Consider the following 16,639-nt stretch of genomic DNA (forward strand, 5'->3'; position numbering starts at 1 on the left):
TTTTCTGCGGTATCAATGATGCGCGTCTTATGTGCACTAGAATCTGTCCTTGTTGACGAGAGAAAAACTTTGGACAAACCACTCCAGGTATTATTAGACACAGGCACGCCCCTATGTCACTTGTCATCAGATTTGTTCAAGTTTATTGTGACTAGAGTCCAGGAGCTAATGAGATATAGATTCACATTAGTTAAATATGACCCACTTCTATGCTACAAAGTGGATGCTCAAGAAATACCTGATCAGATTGATATCAGTTTCATATTTGCTGGAGGAGCTGAATTAAGTGTGGATGTCCGAAGTTTATTCGTACCAAATGGGTCTCCGGGAATTTTATGTTTGGCGATCGATGAAATTCTTAAAAATAAAGATGATGAAGATATACACCCAAACCTCATAGGGGCTGTAGCTATGCAAGGCTATAACTTGGGCTACGACCTAAAAGCAAAAACGGTATATTTTCAAAAACAAAATTGTAATGTTCAAAGTTAGGTTTTGTATGTATAAAATTTTTAGAAAAAAGCTATTTAATTACATGATCATCTCTACTCTAAGGATCAACTATCGGACGCTAAAAATGAAAACACTCAGTTTTTTTTGCCCTTTTAATTCAATGTTGTTAAATCACTGTTAAAACGTAACATGATCTACAAAATATTGGTAGTTGTGGTGGTTACAACTAGGGTTAGAACTATAGTTGTTGAAGGGTCGATTCCTTTTAATTATGCTCCTTAAGGCTCACCTTCTTTCTTCTTGTCTTAGTAAACATTTTGACGTGCGTTTAGCTGTTTAGTTGGCCAATGTTGTTGATTAGGATTATTTTTCTCATAGATTGATCAGAAACAGTTACATGAAGTGATAAGGCTTCCAAGTACTTATTTATGGATTTGCATTTTTTTTTTTATCAAGCTGCTGGAAATTATTGTCAATTCATTATGCAGGAGGAAAACTTAAAACATGTTTATATCTTCAATTTTTTTTTTCAAATTTCTCTCTGTCTTTATGTATAATTAATTGTTCACTTCAATTGTTCATATCATTACATAATTAATTAATTTATATTGTTGTTTCTCTTTAATTGATGAGTCATGCTTTTGAAAATTTGTTATTCTATTTTTTGCAATAATTTTATTATGACACATTGAAATATGTATGCATTTTTTGTGTAATACTTTCTTTTAACAAAAAATAATTTTTTTATTTTTATATATTAATATATTATATACAAATTTATTAAGTTAATGACTCGCGATTGACCCAATTCGACCCTAATCGACCCAATAACCCGGTGATTTGATCCCTCCCCTCACCCTCACCGTCAACTATAATCCCACTATTCCGCCGTTGAATGTCTTCCATGAATAGTCTGACGCGTTTATCGCAGCTAGTGGTAACGAACAAGCGACTATGTTTCTTCCTTTTTACTACTCATCCTCACCGTCGCCACCTATCACATTGTACCCAAGAAACTCGTCTTCTCCGATTTGCTATCCAAAGCAGTACTCTCCCGACTTTCAACCCTGGTCCCAGGAACGTCACGTCGTTACCAACAGTTCATATTCCTGTTTTACCCTTGATGATGTTCTGCTAGTGGAATCCGATCTATTTGTATCTAACTTCATAGTAATTCACGGGATTGCATCTCCGTTGGACTTTACCCGTAATGGTGGTTTTGGTGACGCCGTGACGGCATGACAGCCTCGTCATTTCTCGTTATCGCCATTTTTTTTTGGATTAATAAATTCTCTAAGATTTAAGTTTTTTTTTGTTTTTTTATACTTTCAACATTTTTTTGTAACCATTTTTTTAACCACAAATACTACAATTCATTATCAAACAAAATACAAAGATCCATGCATTTTTAACATGTTTATAATTGGATCAGTAATACAGTACTATTTAAACACATTTGCTCCTCCTCCGAATGAAGTTCAGAGCAGTTGGATTTACCAATTAGTCTCGGCCGTCCAAATTGTTGCCATCTTATATAAATTAATCCAAAATTTATTTAATATTTAGTCTAAAACAATCTAACCAATCATGAAAAAGACTGCAAAATATAAGTGGCCGTCATAAACTATTAATTATATTAAAGATTTGCATATGAATATGAAAACATTTTCTATTGTGAAATATACTAAAAACTCTAAAACACCCTATATTAAAAAAACAAATGGAGTACAATTTTAGATTTCTCTAGTTAAATATATTTTTAGTATCCCAAATTGTCTGACGTCACGCTTCCAAGCCGTTTTTGAGCCGTATTTGAGTCGTCTCCAAGCCATCTTCGAGCCGTCTTCGAGACGTCCCCAAGCCGTCTTCGAGACGTCCCCAAGCCGTCTTCGAGCCGTACCCGTCCCCAAAGATGTGAGAAGGCGAAGACCCTGTGAGCCCGTGAGCTGGTGCCGGGTGCTCTGAAATCTCAAATAGACACAGTAGCTCCTCCAGTGAATGAAGTTGAGAGCAGTTGGATTTGCAAATTAGTCTCTTCTCCCTAAAGGCCGTCCAAAATTTTGCCGCCTCGGGGTCCCATGTTTAGCTCCTCCAGTGAATGAAGTTTACACACTTCAGAGCAGTTGGATTTACAAACTAGTCTCTTCTCCCTAAAGGCCGTCCAAAATTTTGCCTCCTCTGGATCCCATGTTGCCAAGCATCTCTATACCTATCCCCAGACTGATCAGAATCATCAACTGAATTCTCCCTTCGAGAATTTCCATTTCTTGAAAATGTTGTTGTGCTCAGCTTCTCGTCGTCTTCTGATGGTGTCCCTGACCCGGACTCAGTGTGCATATCGATGGATCTGGTTCTTGGCCCACCTGATCTGAAACCTCTAGCATTAGGCGCTTTTGGGATAAAGCTAGGTACCTTTGGAACCGGAAAATCCTTGGGAAGAGATTCCATCTCCATAAAACAGTTCCTTGCTCTGGCGTCGGTGATCAGTGCTGCCCAGTCCTCACACTTCATCAGAGCAGACGCATTTCCCATCACCTGTTCAAGAAAAATACGAGTCTCAGACACTATGGAAGAAACTAGAACGTAATTATCATACAAAAAAATATGTGTGTGCATCGCGATATCATACCCATAAGGCCCTTTTGGCACGTGTGAGAGCAACATTCATCCGCCGGATATCAGCAACAAAGCCAACCCCGTGATTGGAAGCACGCACACATGACATGATTATGACATCACGTTCTTGACCCTGAAACGCGTCTACAGTATTGATATAAATCTCTTTCACTTCATCTTGGCCCAAAGCATTTCCAAACTCCATTTTCAGGCATTTCAGCTGCAGTTTATATGGGGTTATTACCCCGACTGAGACTTTACCACCGCCCACTGACTTCAGAGTCCTCTGAAGATGCATGTACAGCCCAACACAGAAGCGAGCTTCATCAATGTTCTCATACGACACCGATCCACCTCTATGCGATTCCCGTCCATGGCTGATATCAAAGAAAAGGTAAGGCTTGAGGACAGAATCACTGTAGTAAATCTCATCAGGTGCAGTGGAAACGCTTTCACTGTCCGTGAGGCGTCCTTGGTAGAAATATCTTGAAGGGAAATCACGTATTTGAGGATGCATCCTATATTGAACAGTTAACAACAGAGTTGGACAACCTGCTAACTGAAACCTTTCAAAGAGACTTCTGCTGTATAAAAGGGTTCCAGCAGCTTTGCTAATAACTGTAGCAGGAAGCTGTTGCGGATCACCGACAAGTACACATCGTGCAGCACCAAGAGCAAGGGGAGGAAGAACTCCAACCTCACTAGCTTGGGCAGCCTCGTCAATGACCACCATATCGAAGCCATGCGTCAGGCGAGAAAACAGTTTACGACCACTGCTTGATACAGTTGTGAAAACAATTTCAGCCTCATTAGCGAAACTTGCCTCAAGACTTGCGCGAGCTTCTTCAAGATTAAAATTATAACCAGCGCGAAATTTTCCTTCGACAATAAGAAGGCGAGACATTTCAACAAGATCTTTATCTCTGGCTTCAACCACAGCAGAAAGGCGCTGTAACATTGCATCTCTGGTCTGATCTCTAACCATGAGAACATCTGGGTCAACGCCAACAGATCCCTGTGAACGGTTAGCAAAAGCTGCAGCAGTAAGTTCTCTTTTAAGTCCAGAAATATCTTGAGATAGCTGAGCTAATCTTATTCTGAGGTTGTGCATGTGTCCAAGAATTTCATCACGGGACTTAGCTAATAGCTGATCACTTCTTCGCTCCACAGAAACTGCTTGAGCAGCTCTAGTTTGAGTATCAACACCTACTCGAGCCACATCAGGTCGATAAACCCTCATTTCCCCATCAATAAAACCACGATCAAGGACACGTGAGAGAAGTTCATCGGTCGCAGCATTTGAAGGGGCACAAACGAGCATCCTTGGTTTAGCGCACAGTTTTGGCAGAGTACGAAATAGATTCTGGTCCATGTTTTGAAGGACTTCGTCAATAGACCCTGACACAATACTATCTGAATTGCTCTCATTAACTTGTTTATAACTTTCCGGAGCTAATTTCTTCAGTAAGGAAGTGTAATACTGCTGATACTGAACCAAATGGATAACATTCAACATTCCCCATACTGTGTGTGTCTTGCCTGTTCCTGGAGGGCCCTGGACAAGAGTAAATGGCCATGGATCTTGCCTCTTCACCCCACTGCTAGTACCAGCTGCAGTGTGCATTGCAGCCCAGTGGATTGCTGCCAACTGTGGAGCATTAAAGCTTCTATGCAAATGGCCAACGAAGCTCGGAGTAAAACAATCAGGCACTGTAGGAGTCTGCTCCCCGTAATTAGGAAACTGCTCTGCGCTGGGCCTGAGAATTGCATTTTGCATCTGAAAAATAGATGAGTTTCACCAGCATCAGCGTAACTCAAAGCATCTATTAGAATTAAAGAGGAAACAAAACTAACCTGTGGGTTAAGCTGACCAAACGCATGCAAAGCAACATATTCTCTCTGTGTGGTTGCAAGCGAACCAAGCACTGTCAGATGCCAAATCTCCTTAGGTTTAAGCTTCCGTAAAATATGATTATCGTCAATCTTACTGAAAAAGAAAATTACAAAGTAAAGAAATGAGACGAAATGAGAGACAGATAATAAATTCTTTCAGTAAGAATAGGTAGAAACGCAGATATGGTATCAATAGCTAAAAAGTAAGCATATACCTGCCAACGTCATAAGAGTCTCCAACATAGAAATGGAGAATTGCTCCATGAGGATCTCGAGTATCAACTGGTATATATCTCCTAACTGTACCAGCTACACGTCCAGCATCCTCATGCTCTCCTTCTAAACACAAAAATGACAAAATTACAGAATATACAGAGAAGCATCAGCAATATAAAAACCAACCAGAGAATCCACGAGTTCTAGCCATACCTGATTCAGGCACAGGAGTTGAAAGAACTGCAACATCGCCTTCCTTGAAAGCCCATTTACATTCATTTACTGAGTTAAGTATCACATCATACCACCCTAAGCCAGATAAAAATAAAGGTTAGCAAGTCAGGTAACAAGAGAACAGTCAGCATAGAGTTAACATTGTTGCCCCAGAGGGCTTTACAAATGTCAATAAGATTCATGGTGCTGGTTACCTCTCTCTCTTCTTTCGACGAACTTTATTCTGACCTTCATGTATGAATTTGCCTCGGATAATTCTTCCCACGAACTGTAAAGTTGTGCCCGGCACTCCTCGAAAAGTAAAGGCTCAAACACTCTAACATAATCATCCATGGATTCAAACCGCTCAGGAACACTCTGAAGCTCAGTATCCTCTAAACACAAGAAAAATTTATGCAAAGGATTCAATTACACAATGGGTAAAAAGGGAGAAAAGACGGACATATTTGGGAGAGCACATGGCCATATGAAATTATCAAGTGAATCATCATCATCCATGCAAGTAAAAAATGCCCAGTGTGAAAGTGTACATAAAATACAAGAGACAATCAAAAAGCTGACCAATTCTAATATTCACTTTCATTAACAGACTATTTAGATTTTAGATAACCAGCAAATCATCCAATTTTTCTTAAATGGGCCACAAAAGCCTCCTTAGCCAAAATGATTAAAGCCACCAAGAGCCAACTAATACAAAGACGATGTACTTTTATATTCCCCTGTGTTCAGTGCCTTAAGAGTTCAAAGCTAGTACCAAGGATGAAACAATTCCAATACATCAAGAGAGAGCAACTTTTACTACGGAGAACTGAGAGATGAAACAGGATAAGTGCATACGAAGATTAAGACAAATTAGAAGAATTCTGTCATCTACTTTTACAGGTATGATTTAATCGTATCACCTTCCAAATCATGTGGCCATTACGATTCTCACTGAGCCATGATTGAGGACACAGGGAACTGGCACCAGAGCAGTAGATTTAATTGGCATAAAAGTTCCTACCTTAAATCAAGATAACTTAACTGAAAAAAATAGGAGCACTCAAACGCGTGTTCCATAAGCAGAAGTACAATGTAGGACATACCTGGATGATGCCAGAACTTTTCGTTGGTCACCTCTCGTATAAGACGCTCCACAGATGTATCTTGGTATTGGTTACTATTTGTGACTGGCTTCTTGAACGAGGTAAATTTTTTGTTTCCGAACTTTGAGTCTGCAGAACTTTGACTGCTCAAGGAGACTTGTCTATTTGACGAATGACCAGCTTTCGACTGCCGTGAATTTATCGGCTGCTTCCATGAACCCTGCCTTGACACTGATGTCGATGTCCCATCAGAAGAAGGTCCTGCATCCCCGTTCATCCTCCTAGTTTTGCCACCCAAGCCGGATTGTGATTCACCATTAGATTCTAACTTCTGTTCAGACGTTTCTGGATGTATGCCACCATTAGGAATGTCATTTGGCTTCTGATCCCTATATACAATCCCGCCTCCTTGCTCAGCAAGTGGAGGACCTCCACGAGATTCTCTAACTGTGCGTGTGACAACAGGTTGTGGGAAATTTTGTCTTCTAGGTGTGGTCGTCTTAATAGGACCAGCTTGCTTGACATCTTCCAGGTTAAGAAACATGGTCTGCCTGTTGCGTTTCTTTCCCAACATCGTCTCTTTCTGTTGATCCATCTTTCTTTTCACAGTGGTATTTGCGCACTTGATTGCATGACTTGCTTCAATTCCTTTAGTTTCTCTCGGCTTCACTGTTAAACCCTGCTCTTGCGAGCCATCTGACGATGCACTATCTTTAGCACTGCCTTCTGATATGAGGCTGGCGTTTCTCTTTTGGAGACCAGAGTTTGAGTTAACATCTAATCCTACTGTGCTATTATCTTTCTCTGTAACTTTAGAATTATCAGAAGAGACACCAGTTTCTGGTTCTCGTGATAATATCCCCTTGTAATCGGAACTACTATGTACATTCTCGTTGGCAGGGGCCTCAGACTCCGTCCACTCACCTTCTTCTCTCTCAGGTGCTCCGGCATCATTCGTTACTACTGATGATGCAACCTTTGCTTCCTGAACTGTGTCTGACCTCGACGATGACAATGAAACCTTATGAGAATCCTCGTCCATCTTTTGTTCAACTGTTACATCCGTATGTTGACCAGCTACAGGGCGGACAAAAGGCTGAAAACCAGACACTGTTGATGCATGCAAGAACACTCGGTTGTTTACTTTATCTTGGGAGCACGTTGGTGTTGCCAGCAAGCCAGAGGTATTAGGGTTTGCAGATGAGGTAGTCTTCTGTGGCTGATTGCAGTTTAAATCATCATCTTCTGTAGGAAGTTCATTAAGATCAAATAACAATTTTCCTTCTGAAGCCATCTTGTATGTATAGTCATAAACAGTGTATAATTCCAAGATAGTGAAATATGTTTCTGAAGAAGATGCTAAAATAACACGAATCAAAAGATGTATCCCCTCTGAAGACACCAGCGTCTGCAGAGAAAGTTTAAACAACAGAAACCACAATCAAATTATCATGCTAATTCGAAGTTCGATGCAGGAAACTCAATAGCAAACATAAGGAATGTAATTGTTTCAAACACTTCAAAAAAGAGCAAGTCCCATTTCGCTTGACGAAACTAGAATATGCGATATCTCGATTCAAACCCATAGTACTGAAGATCAATTAAGCAAGTAGACAAACTGAAGCTATGTATAGTAATCAAAATCAGCAATTACGCACATGAACAATTGAATCAGCTATGAACTGAGATCAATGGAGCTTAGATCAATGGAGCTTAGATATAACGAACAAAATTAGAAGATCGAGATCAAGCAAACGAACCACTGACGGTGTCGGTGGAGGGGCAGCAATCAAACTCTCAATAGGGTTCCTCGGATCGTCCAACGAAAATACGAAAATGCCCTAAAATTTTCTCAATCCCAATTTCTTTTTCTCCGTAGATGATAAACAAACTCCGGCGAGGAAAAGTAAAACGGAGAAGACAGTTCGAAAAGGCGGCTCAATCGTAAGAAACCGACGGCGACGGAGGCGGATCGAAGATCTGGTCTCTTGGTCGATTTCGGGTTTGACGCGGAGAGCGAGAGGGAGGGGGAGGGAGAGAAAATAATCTGGTGGTTGAGAGACGACGAGACTCTTTCTATCAAGTTGGATCACGACCGTTGGATTAAGACCAATAGGAATAATCCGACGTTCTAGAACGAGCCAAACGAAAAAGAAAAAGGAAAAAGGGACACAGTGTGTGTTTGTGTAGAGAGAGGAGCTTGTTGGGGTATATTTTTGCAATTAGCATACCCTTTTGACGCTAAACTTGTTATCTTATTTATAGGCTGAGAAAGAGAGAGAGAGGCCCAGTTTCGTTCGCTTCTATTATTGCGTCACCGAGGGGCAAAACTAGGTTTTTTCTTTATTTAATAATTTTTATTATATTATATAGTTTTTGTTTTGATATTATAACTGACGAATTATTTTTAAATTTGGAGACTCTATTTATGACTAGGTCTCCTGTGTCATGCTTGCAGTTGGGATAAAGAATAAAAAGCGCTATTTCTTGTTTAATTATCTTGGTGTAATTTGTAATTTTACATCGATAGTTTTTAGATCAAATCAAATCATCAACAAAACATTTCAGCTAGGACTACTCTTGTCAGGAAGGAAAACGTTGGGGTTGCGGCAATTAAAAGGCATTGTTTATTGGTTGTATCGAATAGATTAGTATTTCTTTTGTCATGTAACATGTCACATAGATAGATTTTCTACCAAATATCGTGTCTGAATTATTGTGTGATTTCAGCTACAAGCACTGGTGAAAATCACAGTAGAAACATAGAATACTGACGGTGAAATGATGGACTTTTGGCAAGGTTTAACCAATATGATGGTTTAAACTTTTAACTGGTTAAACCGATATATAGATCTATCTTAACATCCTTAAAATAAATCAAACTAAAGATAATGAACTTCAATTTTAAATTTTAAATATTATGCAGTAAATCGCTATCAAATCACGCAAAACATTTATAATATTATGATTTGATTGGTGATTTTGCACTTACACATTTAATGGTTAACCCAAATTAATTTTACTTACATTTGAATTGATGGTAAATTTGAATAGTAAAGAATCCCATTAGTTAATTACATATTTCATAGGTTAGCCAGAATTTTGATATGAGATTTTACTAGATTATAAAAAAAAAAAGTAATTCATGTTGGCTATATATGATCCAACAGATCTACATACAATTGATAGATACTATTTTCCTAAGTGTCAAATCAAAATTTCCAGAATTTATATACAAACTAGTTACACTATTAAAAGACCATAATATGCAAACACATAGTTGCCAGTGATTGGTTTATGATCATGGACTAAGTTTATTTTTAAAGACCAATAGTGAGAAAGTCAGTGAAAGTTATGTTTAATCAATTGGAAAAACATATTTGAACAAAAAGGAAAAATATGTATTTTGGTATTTTATAGTAAGAAACATGTGAATATAATATTTCTTCAATGAGTAGAGGTTCGTGAATATGACAGCAATACAAATAGAAAAAGGAAGGTTTCTTTCTTGATTATCTTGATAATAAATAAATATTTCTTACCATGTAACTTCAGATAATTTGTTTTTCTAAAACATCTAAGTGATTTATTTGTAATACTAAAATACACTTTAAAGTGAGTATGAAGATAGTTTTGGATGAAAAAAGATTCTTTATCTCTTGTCTCCAGCTTTTCATATTAAAATATCTATCTTTTCAATATTTTGCCATAATTATAAAGAAAATCTTTTTTTAATGAAAAAATATATATTTACCGCAAAAGGATAAGTAAGAGAAACAGAAAAACACAACTGTGAAAAGAAAATACAATTATGGAACATTAAAACATATAAACTTTACATTTAAGTTTATATCCTTCCGTTTTAGTTGCATAAATACTTTACGAGTCACATTAGGGCTAATTACGACCTTTTAGATACGCCTAAAACCATTTTAGACGTTTGTTTGCACAACATATTTTCAGATGACACCTTTCCATCAAATCTACACATTGTCATTTAGGGCAATATCTGAAATTCATCAAAAGTAAATGGACAGATATGTAATTAAAGAAAAGAAAGGAAGACCCTTTATTTGACTTTGTACACGTTTTCTCAGTCTCTCGCGACTCGCGCTCCCTCTCTCTCTCTCACACACTGTGCCAAGTCCTCTGTTGCAGTCTCCAATAATGGCGTTTTCTAAGCCACTTTTCTTTCTTTTTCTCGTTTCGCTCTCCGTTTTCCGGGAAATCTCTTGTAACTCTTCTTCATTCACCGGAAATGAAGAAGCTTCGACTTCCTCAGAGAAAAATGGCGGTAATAGACATGGAAATCATTTGCTCGACGAACTCAAATCCACCGTCTCTGCTCTCCGTATGGTTTTTTTCTCTTTTACCCTTTTCGATTTTCGTTTCTGATTTTTCAGATTTTCTCGGAAGATTCTGCAATTTTTTAGCTTCAGTGACTACGAAAAGGTTTAGTCGTTTTAAATATTTATCTACGATTAGCTGAATATTCTGGGTATTTCTTCGATTTTGTTTCTGAAGAACTGTGGAGAATGTGAAACGGTTTATGAACTGTTTGGTTTCTGCTGAAATTCTGGAGAAATTGGTGAACGGTTTCGTTGGAATTGATATGAATTTATTATGTCTGTTTGTTTGGTTTCTGAGAAAATGTAGGTCCAAAAAAGAAAAGAAAGCGATTTTCATTTTCTTCTTTTAATCTTTCTAGAAAGAGAGAGACGTTTTAAAATCCTCAGCTTCCGTTTTTGTTTTCTGGAAAATTACTTGTAACGTTTTGTTTCTTTCCAAAGTTGACGACTTTTTACAGTTTCTAGCTGCACCATTTCTTAATCTCTTGAGTTGGTTACTAACTCTTCAGAGGCATTTTTTTGTATCTTTGTGTGTATTGTTAAAAGAATCAATCATCAACGAAAAAAACCAAGAATTGCTTAGCAAGGAAGAGAAAATCCGAGGCCTAGAGTTATTCATCCGGGAGAAATCCTACTTGTTTGAGAGTGAGATAGATTTTTCCCAAGTGAGATTTTCATTCAGCTGTGTTCCTTTTTCTGGATTTGATGAAAAGATGTAGAAGAAACTTGTTAACTTGTGATGCTGTTAATGCTTTATTTAGTCTGAGATTCCGGTGAAGCACGCAAGTGAAGCAGAAGAAAAGGTTTATGAGCTTGAGAAGCAGGTTGGTTTTGTAGTTTGACCTGTGTATTGCCTTGTGCTTCATTAGCTTTTTCCAAACTTTATTTGATACTTCTGCATTTGGCAGGTATTTCGACTAATACGGGAAGTGGAAATCCAACGTAAGAGAAGGCTCGAACTGGAAACTTCAGCTGAAATCGCTGATAAGAAAGTTGCAGAGCTTAGCCCAAAGCTTGAAAATGTAAGCTATGGTGTCTTAAGCATTTGATGTACTGATTTAAGAAACTCAATGTGCATGTTTCCTTTTGTTCAGATCGATGGAAAGTGGTTCTCGTCTAAGCTTGGTCTTAACCTGAATAAAACTCAGGTAAATCTAAGGCGTATAACATTGCATGATCTTAGTCATTGGTCTTCTAAACCCCTCTTTTTCAATGGTTGCAGGCATATCTAATGACTATATGGCATCAACATCTGAGCCCAACTCTTCATATCACTCTTGAAAAGGTTTTTCTTTGATTCACTAATAACCCTGAAAGTCTTCAGTTTCCCTTACAAGAGACATAACATCTTCTTTGCCTCAGGTGTCCCGGAAAATTGACCAAATCCAGAAATGGTCAGAGCCTCACATTGAAACCCTGAATTCAGTGAGTTTGATTCTTACCTCACACTTACATTCATTCACTTGAGTACTCAAATCTGAGAATACTTCCTCTTGATTTTACAGAAATGGATTCCAAGCATCAAAGATGCGTGTGTAACATTAACCATTTACCTCGAACCAAAAGTTCAATATTTAACAGATAAGTCCATGGAAGTGTTATCTATGTCTAAGCAGGCTTTTACACCACATCTCATCCAAGGATTCCATGTTTCATGCTACTATCTTGAGGTTAATATATATATAACCGTTTTTATTCATTCAGCTGCTTCTCTTCGACATTCAATCAAAACATTGTGGACCATTGTCTGTTCTTTTGTAGGTAATCAGGACACATTCGTACCCATACACGAGCCGAGTTATGACTATAGCGAAACCACACTTGGAGAAAGTACAAATCGCCTTAGAGCCATATACCGAAAACGTAAGACATGGCCTTAAGAAGTTGGTTAACTCGACCAAAAACTACCATCAGCAGGTATACACATCATCATGTTGCCTGCTAACTTTTTGAATTCAAAATTAGAGGTAAAAGAGTTTAATAAGCTCCCTTCTGTTGAAAACCAAGGCTCAAGAAATGCTGAAGAACAATGAGGTTACAAAACCAGTTGCTACCATGGATTTAGCTTGGGTTGGGGTATGTGTTTTCTACCATTTGAAAATGTTTAAATAAACTTTACAAAGTATTCAACTATGTTAAGCCCCGTTTCTTTTGTACTTCAACAGGCCACGGCTTTAATTGGTTTCCCTCTCATATTCATCATCAAATTGCTTTCTGCAGTCTCCAAGTAAGCTTTGAACATCTTTCAATGATAGTCTATATAACTTAACAAGTCAAGAAAGTAGTAAATATAAGTCTGCATCTTTGTATGCAGATCTAACAGTCCTAAGGGGAAGAAGAGATACAGCCATAAACAAGAACCAATTATCGGATATCGCAGAGCCAAACGCCGTCATCCTCACCAATGAAACAATATAACTATAGCTTTAGGAGATCTAAAAAATTTTGTGACAACTTATATATATCATTGGTTTTAGTTGCAACAAAGATGGTTATTCGAATGGAGGAAGTCTCTTCAGGTGGTTTGTAATGTATATACCTTTCTCAGACTTATAACAGTTGTTAGTTTTGGCTGAAGATTCAGTAACCAATCTGAGAACAATCTTTTTAGCTTTCATAGTTTTACGGTTCATTAGTCAAGAGAAGAGAACAACAAAAAAGAGTTATAATCTAGCATCTTAATCAACCCAGGCCCAGCCCAATTGGCCTGGTACGAGTCGAACTAAGAAAGCCTTCTAATGACAGAATTCATATTTTCACAATAATTATTGAAAATTTCGTTTTTGTAAATTTGCAACAAAAAGAAAAAAAAAAATCTTCTGATTTTCCATTATATATTTGGACTTAAATATCTTCCTACTGTTTGTTTTTATTTTTTTAATTTACAAAAATGGATAAGTCCTTTTAAAACCAAAAATATTTATATTTTGTGAAGACAAAAGGAGAGAAGGAAAAGGACAAGAGAGAGTCAATATCTATAACGACTGTTTGTGTCTGATCCCAATTTATGTCTTTATATGTCTCCTCCTTAAAGGTCGCTTTACATTTACCCTCGTTGTTGTTTTAGCTTTCATCTCTCTTTATCATCTATCTTTTCAAATAAACTCCAGAATTGTGGGAATTTTTTCTCATAATTTATATTTTCTAACTTTAAGTAAAAATTGAATGGACGAATTACATGTTCAGAAAATGTATATATTGCTCCATTAATATTTGTTAGTTTTTGGTTATTGAGGTTACTGATCAAGATAAAAAAATTCTTGAACACTTTTTATATATCTGGTGAAAAAAATACCTAGTTCTTATTGTTAGGGCTGCGTTGATCATTGATTGTGAACTCATTTGGTTAAGCTTAATGTTAATTATTAGGGATAACGAAAATGTTCAAAAAAGAAATTATTAGGGATAGCATGGTCACCTAGAATTATATGAGGAAATATCTAAACTTAGCAATTAATAAGATAATATTATAGCAAACTTGAGTGATATGTATATGTATGGATAACAGACTAAGTCTAAGGCTTCTCATTGAGGACCCATATCTTTGAGACAACTTGAAGCGGAAGTAGTCTAATCTCTAATGTTTAAAATTTTCAATTTTTCGTGGAAAACCTTAATTAGTTTGTTATATTATTAGCTTGTTCAATAGCCAATATCAATTATTAATGATCTTAAAATTTGTAAGAACCTTGAATATCTTGAAGTGTCTACTTTCTCTAAAATTCTCAATTTTGTTACAACTCTTTCGATAACGCTTCTAGAGATTTTATATAAGACTCTTATATACAACACATAGATATTAGGAGGTTACATAGCTATTGTCTAGAGAATCAGAAGTCCGTACGGGCGGGTTTTGAAAGGTCTCGAACTATAGGTAAAGGACCGTCTCCTTACTTGATTTTGAACTGATCGGTTAAGCAAAACTCAATTTGATTCTGATATTATTTTCTCTGTGGTTCGACTCTCTATAAATAATGGTAGCACATACTAGTTCACTTGCAAGAATAACTATGGACTTATACAACTTTTTATTATGGAGAATGGCATTTGCCTGCAGCCAGATCCGATCAGGCCCACGAATTGCAGGTCATTCTAACATCTATCTCTCCTCCCAGATCTGTTCGCGGTAGTGATCGCTATCTATGGCGAAGTGCTTCAGGTACTTTTGCGCAGGATTTCTCTTCTAAGGCTACTTGGAATGCTTTGCGGGTGACCGCTCCCACTGTTCCTTGGCATAAGACGGTGTGGTTTAAGGAAGCTATTCCCCGCTGTACCTTTATTACCTGGCTGTCTATGTTATCTCGGCTCCCCACCAAAGATAGACTCTTGAATTGGGGAATGACTGTTTCCGACCAATGTGTCTTATGTAGAGCAGGGCCTGAATCGCATGACCATCTGTTCTTCGCCTGCTCTTTCTCTTCGGACCTATGGACTCGTTTTGTAAACAGAGTCTGCGCTCCTGTTCCTCTCTCGCTTCGCGCTGTCGTTGCTTTCATCTCCTCCAGGAATCACTTCTCTTCAGTGGGCCTGAAGTCTGTGTTTAAGCTTCTGCTACAAGTCGTTATCTACGCCATTTGGAGAGAGCGCAACTCTCGCATTTTCAAAGACTCAAGCTCCCCTGTCTCTGTTGTTCGTGCTTCGGTGGATAGAATGCTTCGGGATCGTCTCCTCTCCTTCCCGCCGAATTCTGTGTCGTCTCCCTCCCTTCTTGAGTTATATTTCCAACATCTTGGTTCCGTAAGCTAGCGGTTGTAATCTTTTTTTTTTCTTTTTCTCTTCTTGTAATAAGTGATCCCTCACAACTCTGTAAAATCTTGAAAATGGTATGAATTTAACATGTTCGACCAAAAAAAAAAAAAAAAACACTCGTGATTATATGTTAGTAGGTAGCCTCAACTTGACGAATTGGTTGGCGAGTGTTGCTATGTAGACCTTTTGTAGATTGGGCTTATGCTTCTCAAGGGTCAGTCTAATGGGTTAAATTGTGAATCCTACATTATTCATGTCGCTAAAATATTTTGCCAAACTTGCATTAGTCCCCTACTTTTACCCAAACGCGATCAATTTGCAAACACAATGTTATTGTTGAGAATAAATTATAGCAAATAGCAAAGCCGGCTTAAATTATTGGTCTTAATCTGCGGGTTTCTGAGTATTGGTTTTATTTGACGTTATACAAGTCCTAAGGATTAATCTAAATATTTTATGAACAAAATGATAAATTATATTTAAAAAAAATAACAATTGTCAATTGGCTTGCTGGCACATCAAATAAACGTATGGTCAAACATGAGGAGTAATACTATTACATGCAAATGTAGTAACCAAATCTGAACGAACAAGAGGACAATCAGATCAGATCCACTGGTTTATTTTCAACTGACGAATTTGCCCTTGTGACATGCAAATATTACTTGATTAACATAAATGGAGACACACGTAATAACTATTGACAAGGAGAGTCATGGTGTTGACCTACAATATATATACACAGACACACTTCAAACTCAACCATGGTTAGTCGCACGTGCTATGTCCTCTGGTCAAATGTGTATGTTTTCATTATTAATTTCTTATTATCTGAAGTTTGGACAACAACTAGTAAAACTAAAAGGTTACACAGCCATCTACGTTCTCACATAGAAATATTAGTGTCATATATGATCAATTCGATTCATTAACATTGCAGAAAATTAAAAGGCTGAGAAAAAAGACGTTACTAGAACAGTTCAAAAGGAAAATCACTGTTAAAAGTAGTTAAGAAAGAAAGAGGTAAGATATGTTTCTGTGTTT

The 16,639-nt window shown here is 37.5% G+C and overlaps 2 protein-coding genes across 2 annotated transcripts; one reads left to right on the top strand and one right to left on the bottom strand.

The window, feature by feature from the left end:
- Window positions 1–2,058: 2,058 nt before the first annotated feature.
- Window positions 2,059–8,728, bottom strand: LOC18030905 (probable helicase MAGATAMA 3). The gene is made up of 8 exons (XM_006412695.2): window positions 8,258–8,728; window positions 6,498–7,905; window positions 5,607–5,786; window positions 5,392–5,487; window positions 5,178–5,301; window positions 4,924–5,056; window positions 3,083–4,846; window positions 2,059–2,988 (listed from the first exon to the last, which is right to left on the bottom strand). Exons 2-8 carry the CDS (start codon window positions 7,789–7,791, stop codon window positions 2,590–2,592), a joined length of 3,990 nt encoding a protein of 1,329 aa, XP_006412758.1. The 5' UTR covers window positions 7,792–7,905; window positions 8,258–8,728; the 3' UTR covers window positions 2,059–2,589.
- Window positions 8,729–10,630: 1,902 nt separating this feature from the next.
- On the top strand, window positions 10,631–13,413 carry LOC18030904. Its single transcript, XM_024149810.1, has 12 exons — window positions 10,631–10,848; window positions 11,393–11,511; window positions 11,608–11,670; window positions 11,755–11,868; window positions 11,941–11,994; window positions 12,069–12,131; window positions 12,209–12,271; window positions 12,352–12,516; window positions 12,608–12,763; window positions 12,854–12,922; window positions 13,012–13,073; window positions 13,161–13,413. The coding sequence occupies exons 1-12, from the start codon at window positions 10,665–10,667 to the stop codon at window positions 13,252–13,254; spliced, it is 1,206 nt and encodes a 401-aa protein (XP_024005578.1). The 5' UTR covers window positions 10,631–10,664; the 3' UTR covers window positions 13,255–13,413.
- Window positions 13,414–16,639: the final 3,226 nt, after the last annotated feature.

This window comes from Eutrema salsugineum, unplaced genomic scaffold (genome assembly GCF_000478725.1).
Source record: "Eutrema salsugineum unplaced genomic scaffold, Eutsalg1_0 scaffold_1, whole genome shotgun sequence".
Classification (NCBI taxonomy): Eukaryota; Viridiplantae; Streptophyta; class Magnoliopsida; order Brassicales; family Brassicaceae; genus Eutrema; species Eutrema salsugineum.

Coding starts and splice junctions, on each gene's coding strand:
- LOC18030905 (XM_006412695.2), bottom strand. CDS start 7,791: ATGGCTTCAGAAGGAAAATTGTTATTTGATCTTAATGAACTTCCTACA. Junction 5,057..5,177: donor GACTCTTATGACGTTGGCAG/GTATATGCTTAC, acceptor TTTCTTTTTCAG/TAAGATTGACGATAATCATA. Junction 4,847..4,923: donor TTGGTCAGCTTAACCCACAG/GTTAGTTTTGTT, acceptor TCTATTTTTCAG/ATGCAAAATGCAATTCTCAG.
- LOC18030904 (XM_024149810.1), top strand. CDS start 10,665: ATGGCGTTTTCTAAGCCACTTTTCTTTCTTTTTCTCGTTTCGCTCTCC. Junction 11,512..11,607: donor GTGAGATAGATTTTTCCCAA/GTGAGATTTTCA, acceptor TGCTTTATTTAG/TCTGAGATTCCGGTGAAGCA. Junction 12,272..12,351: donor ACATTGAAACCCTGAATTCA/GTGAGTTTGATT, acceptor TTGATTTTACAG/AAATGGATTCCAAGCATCAA.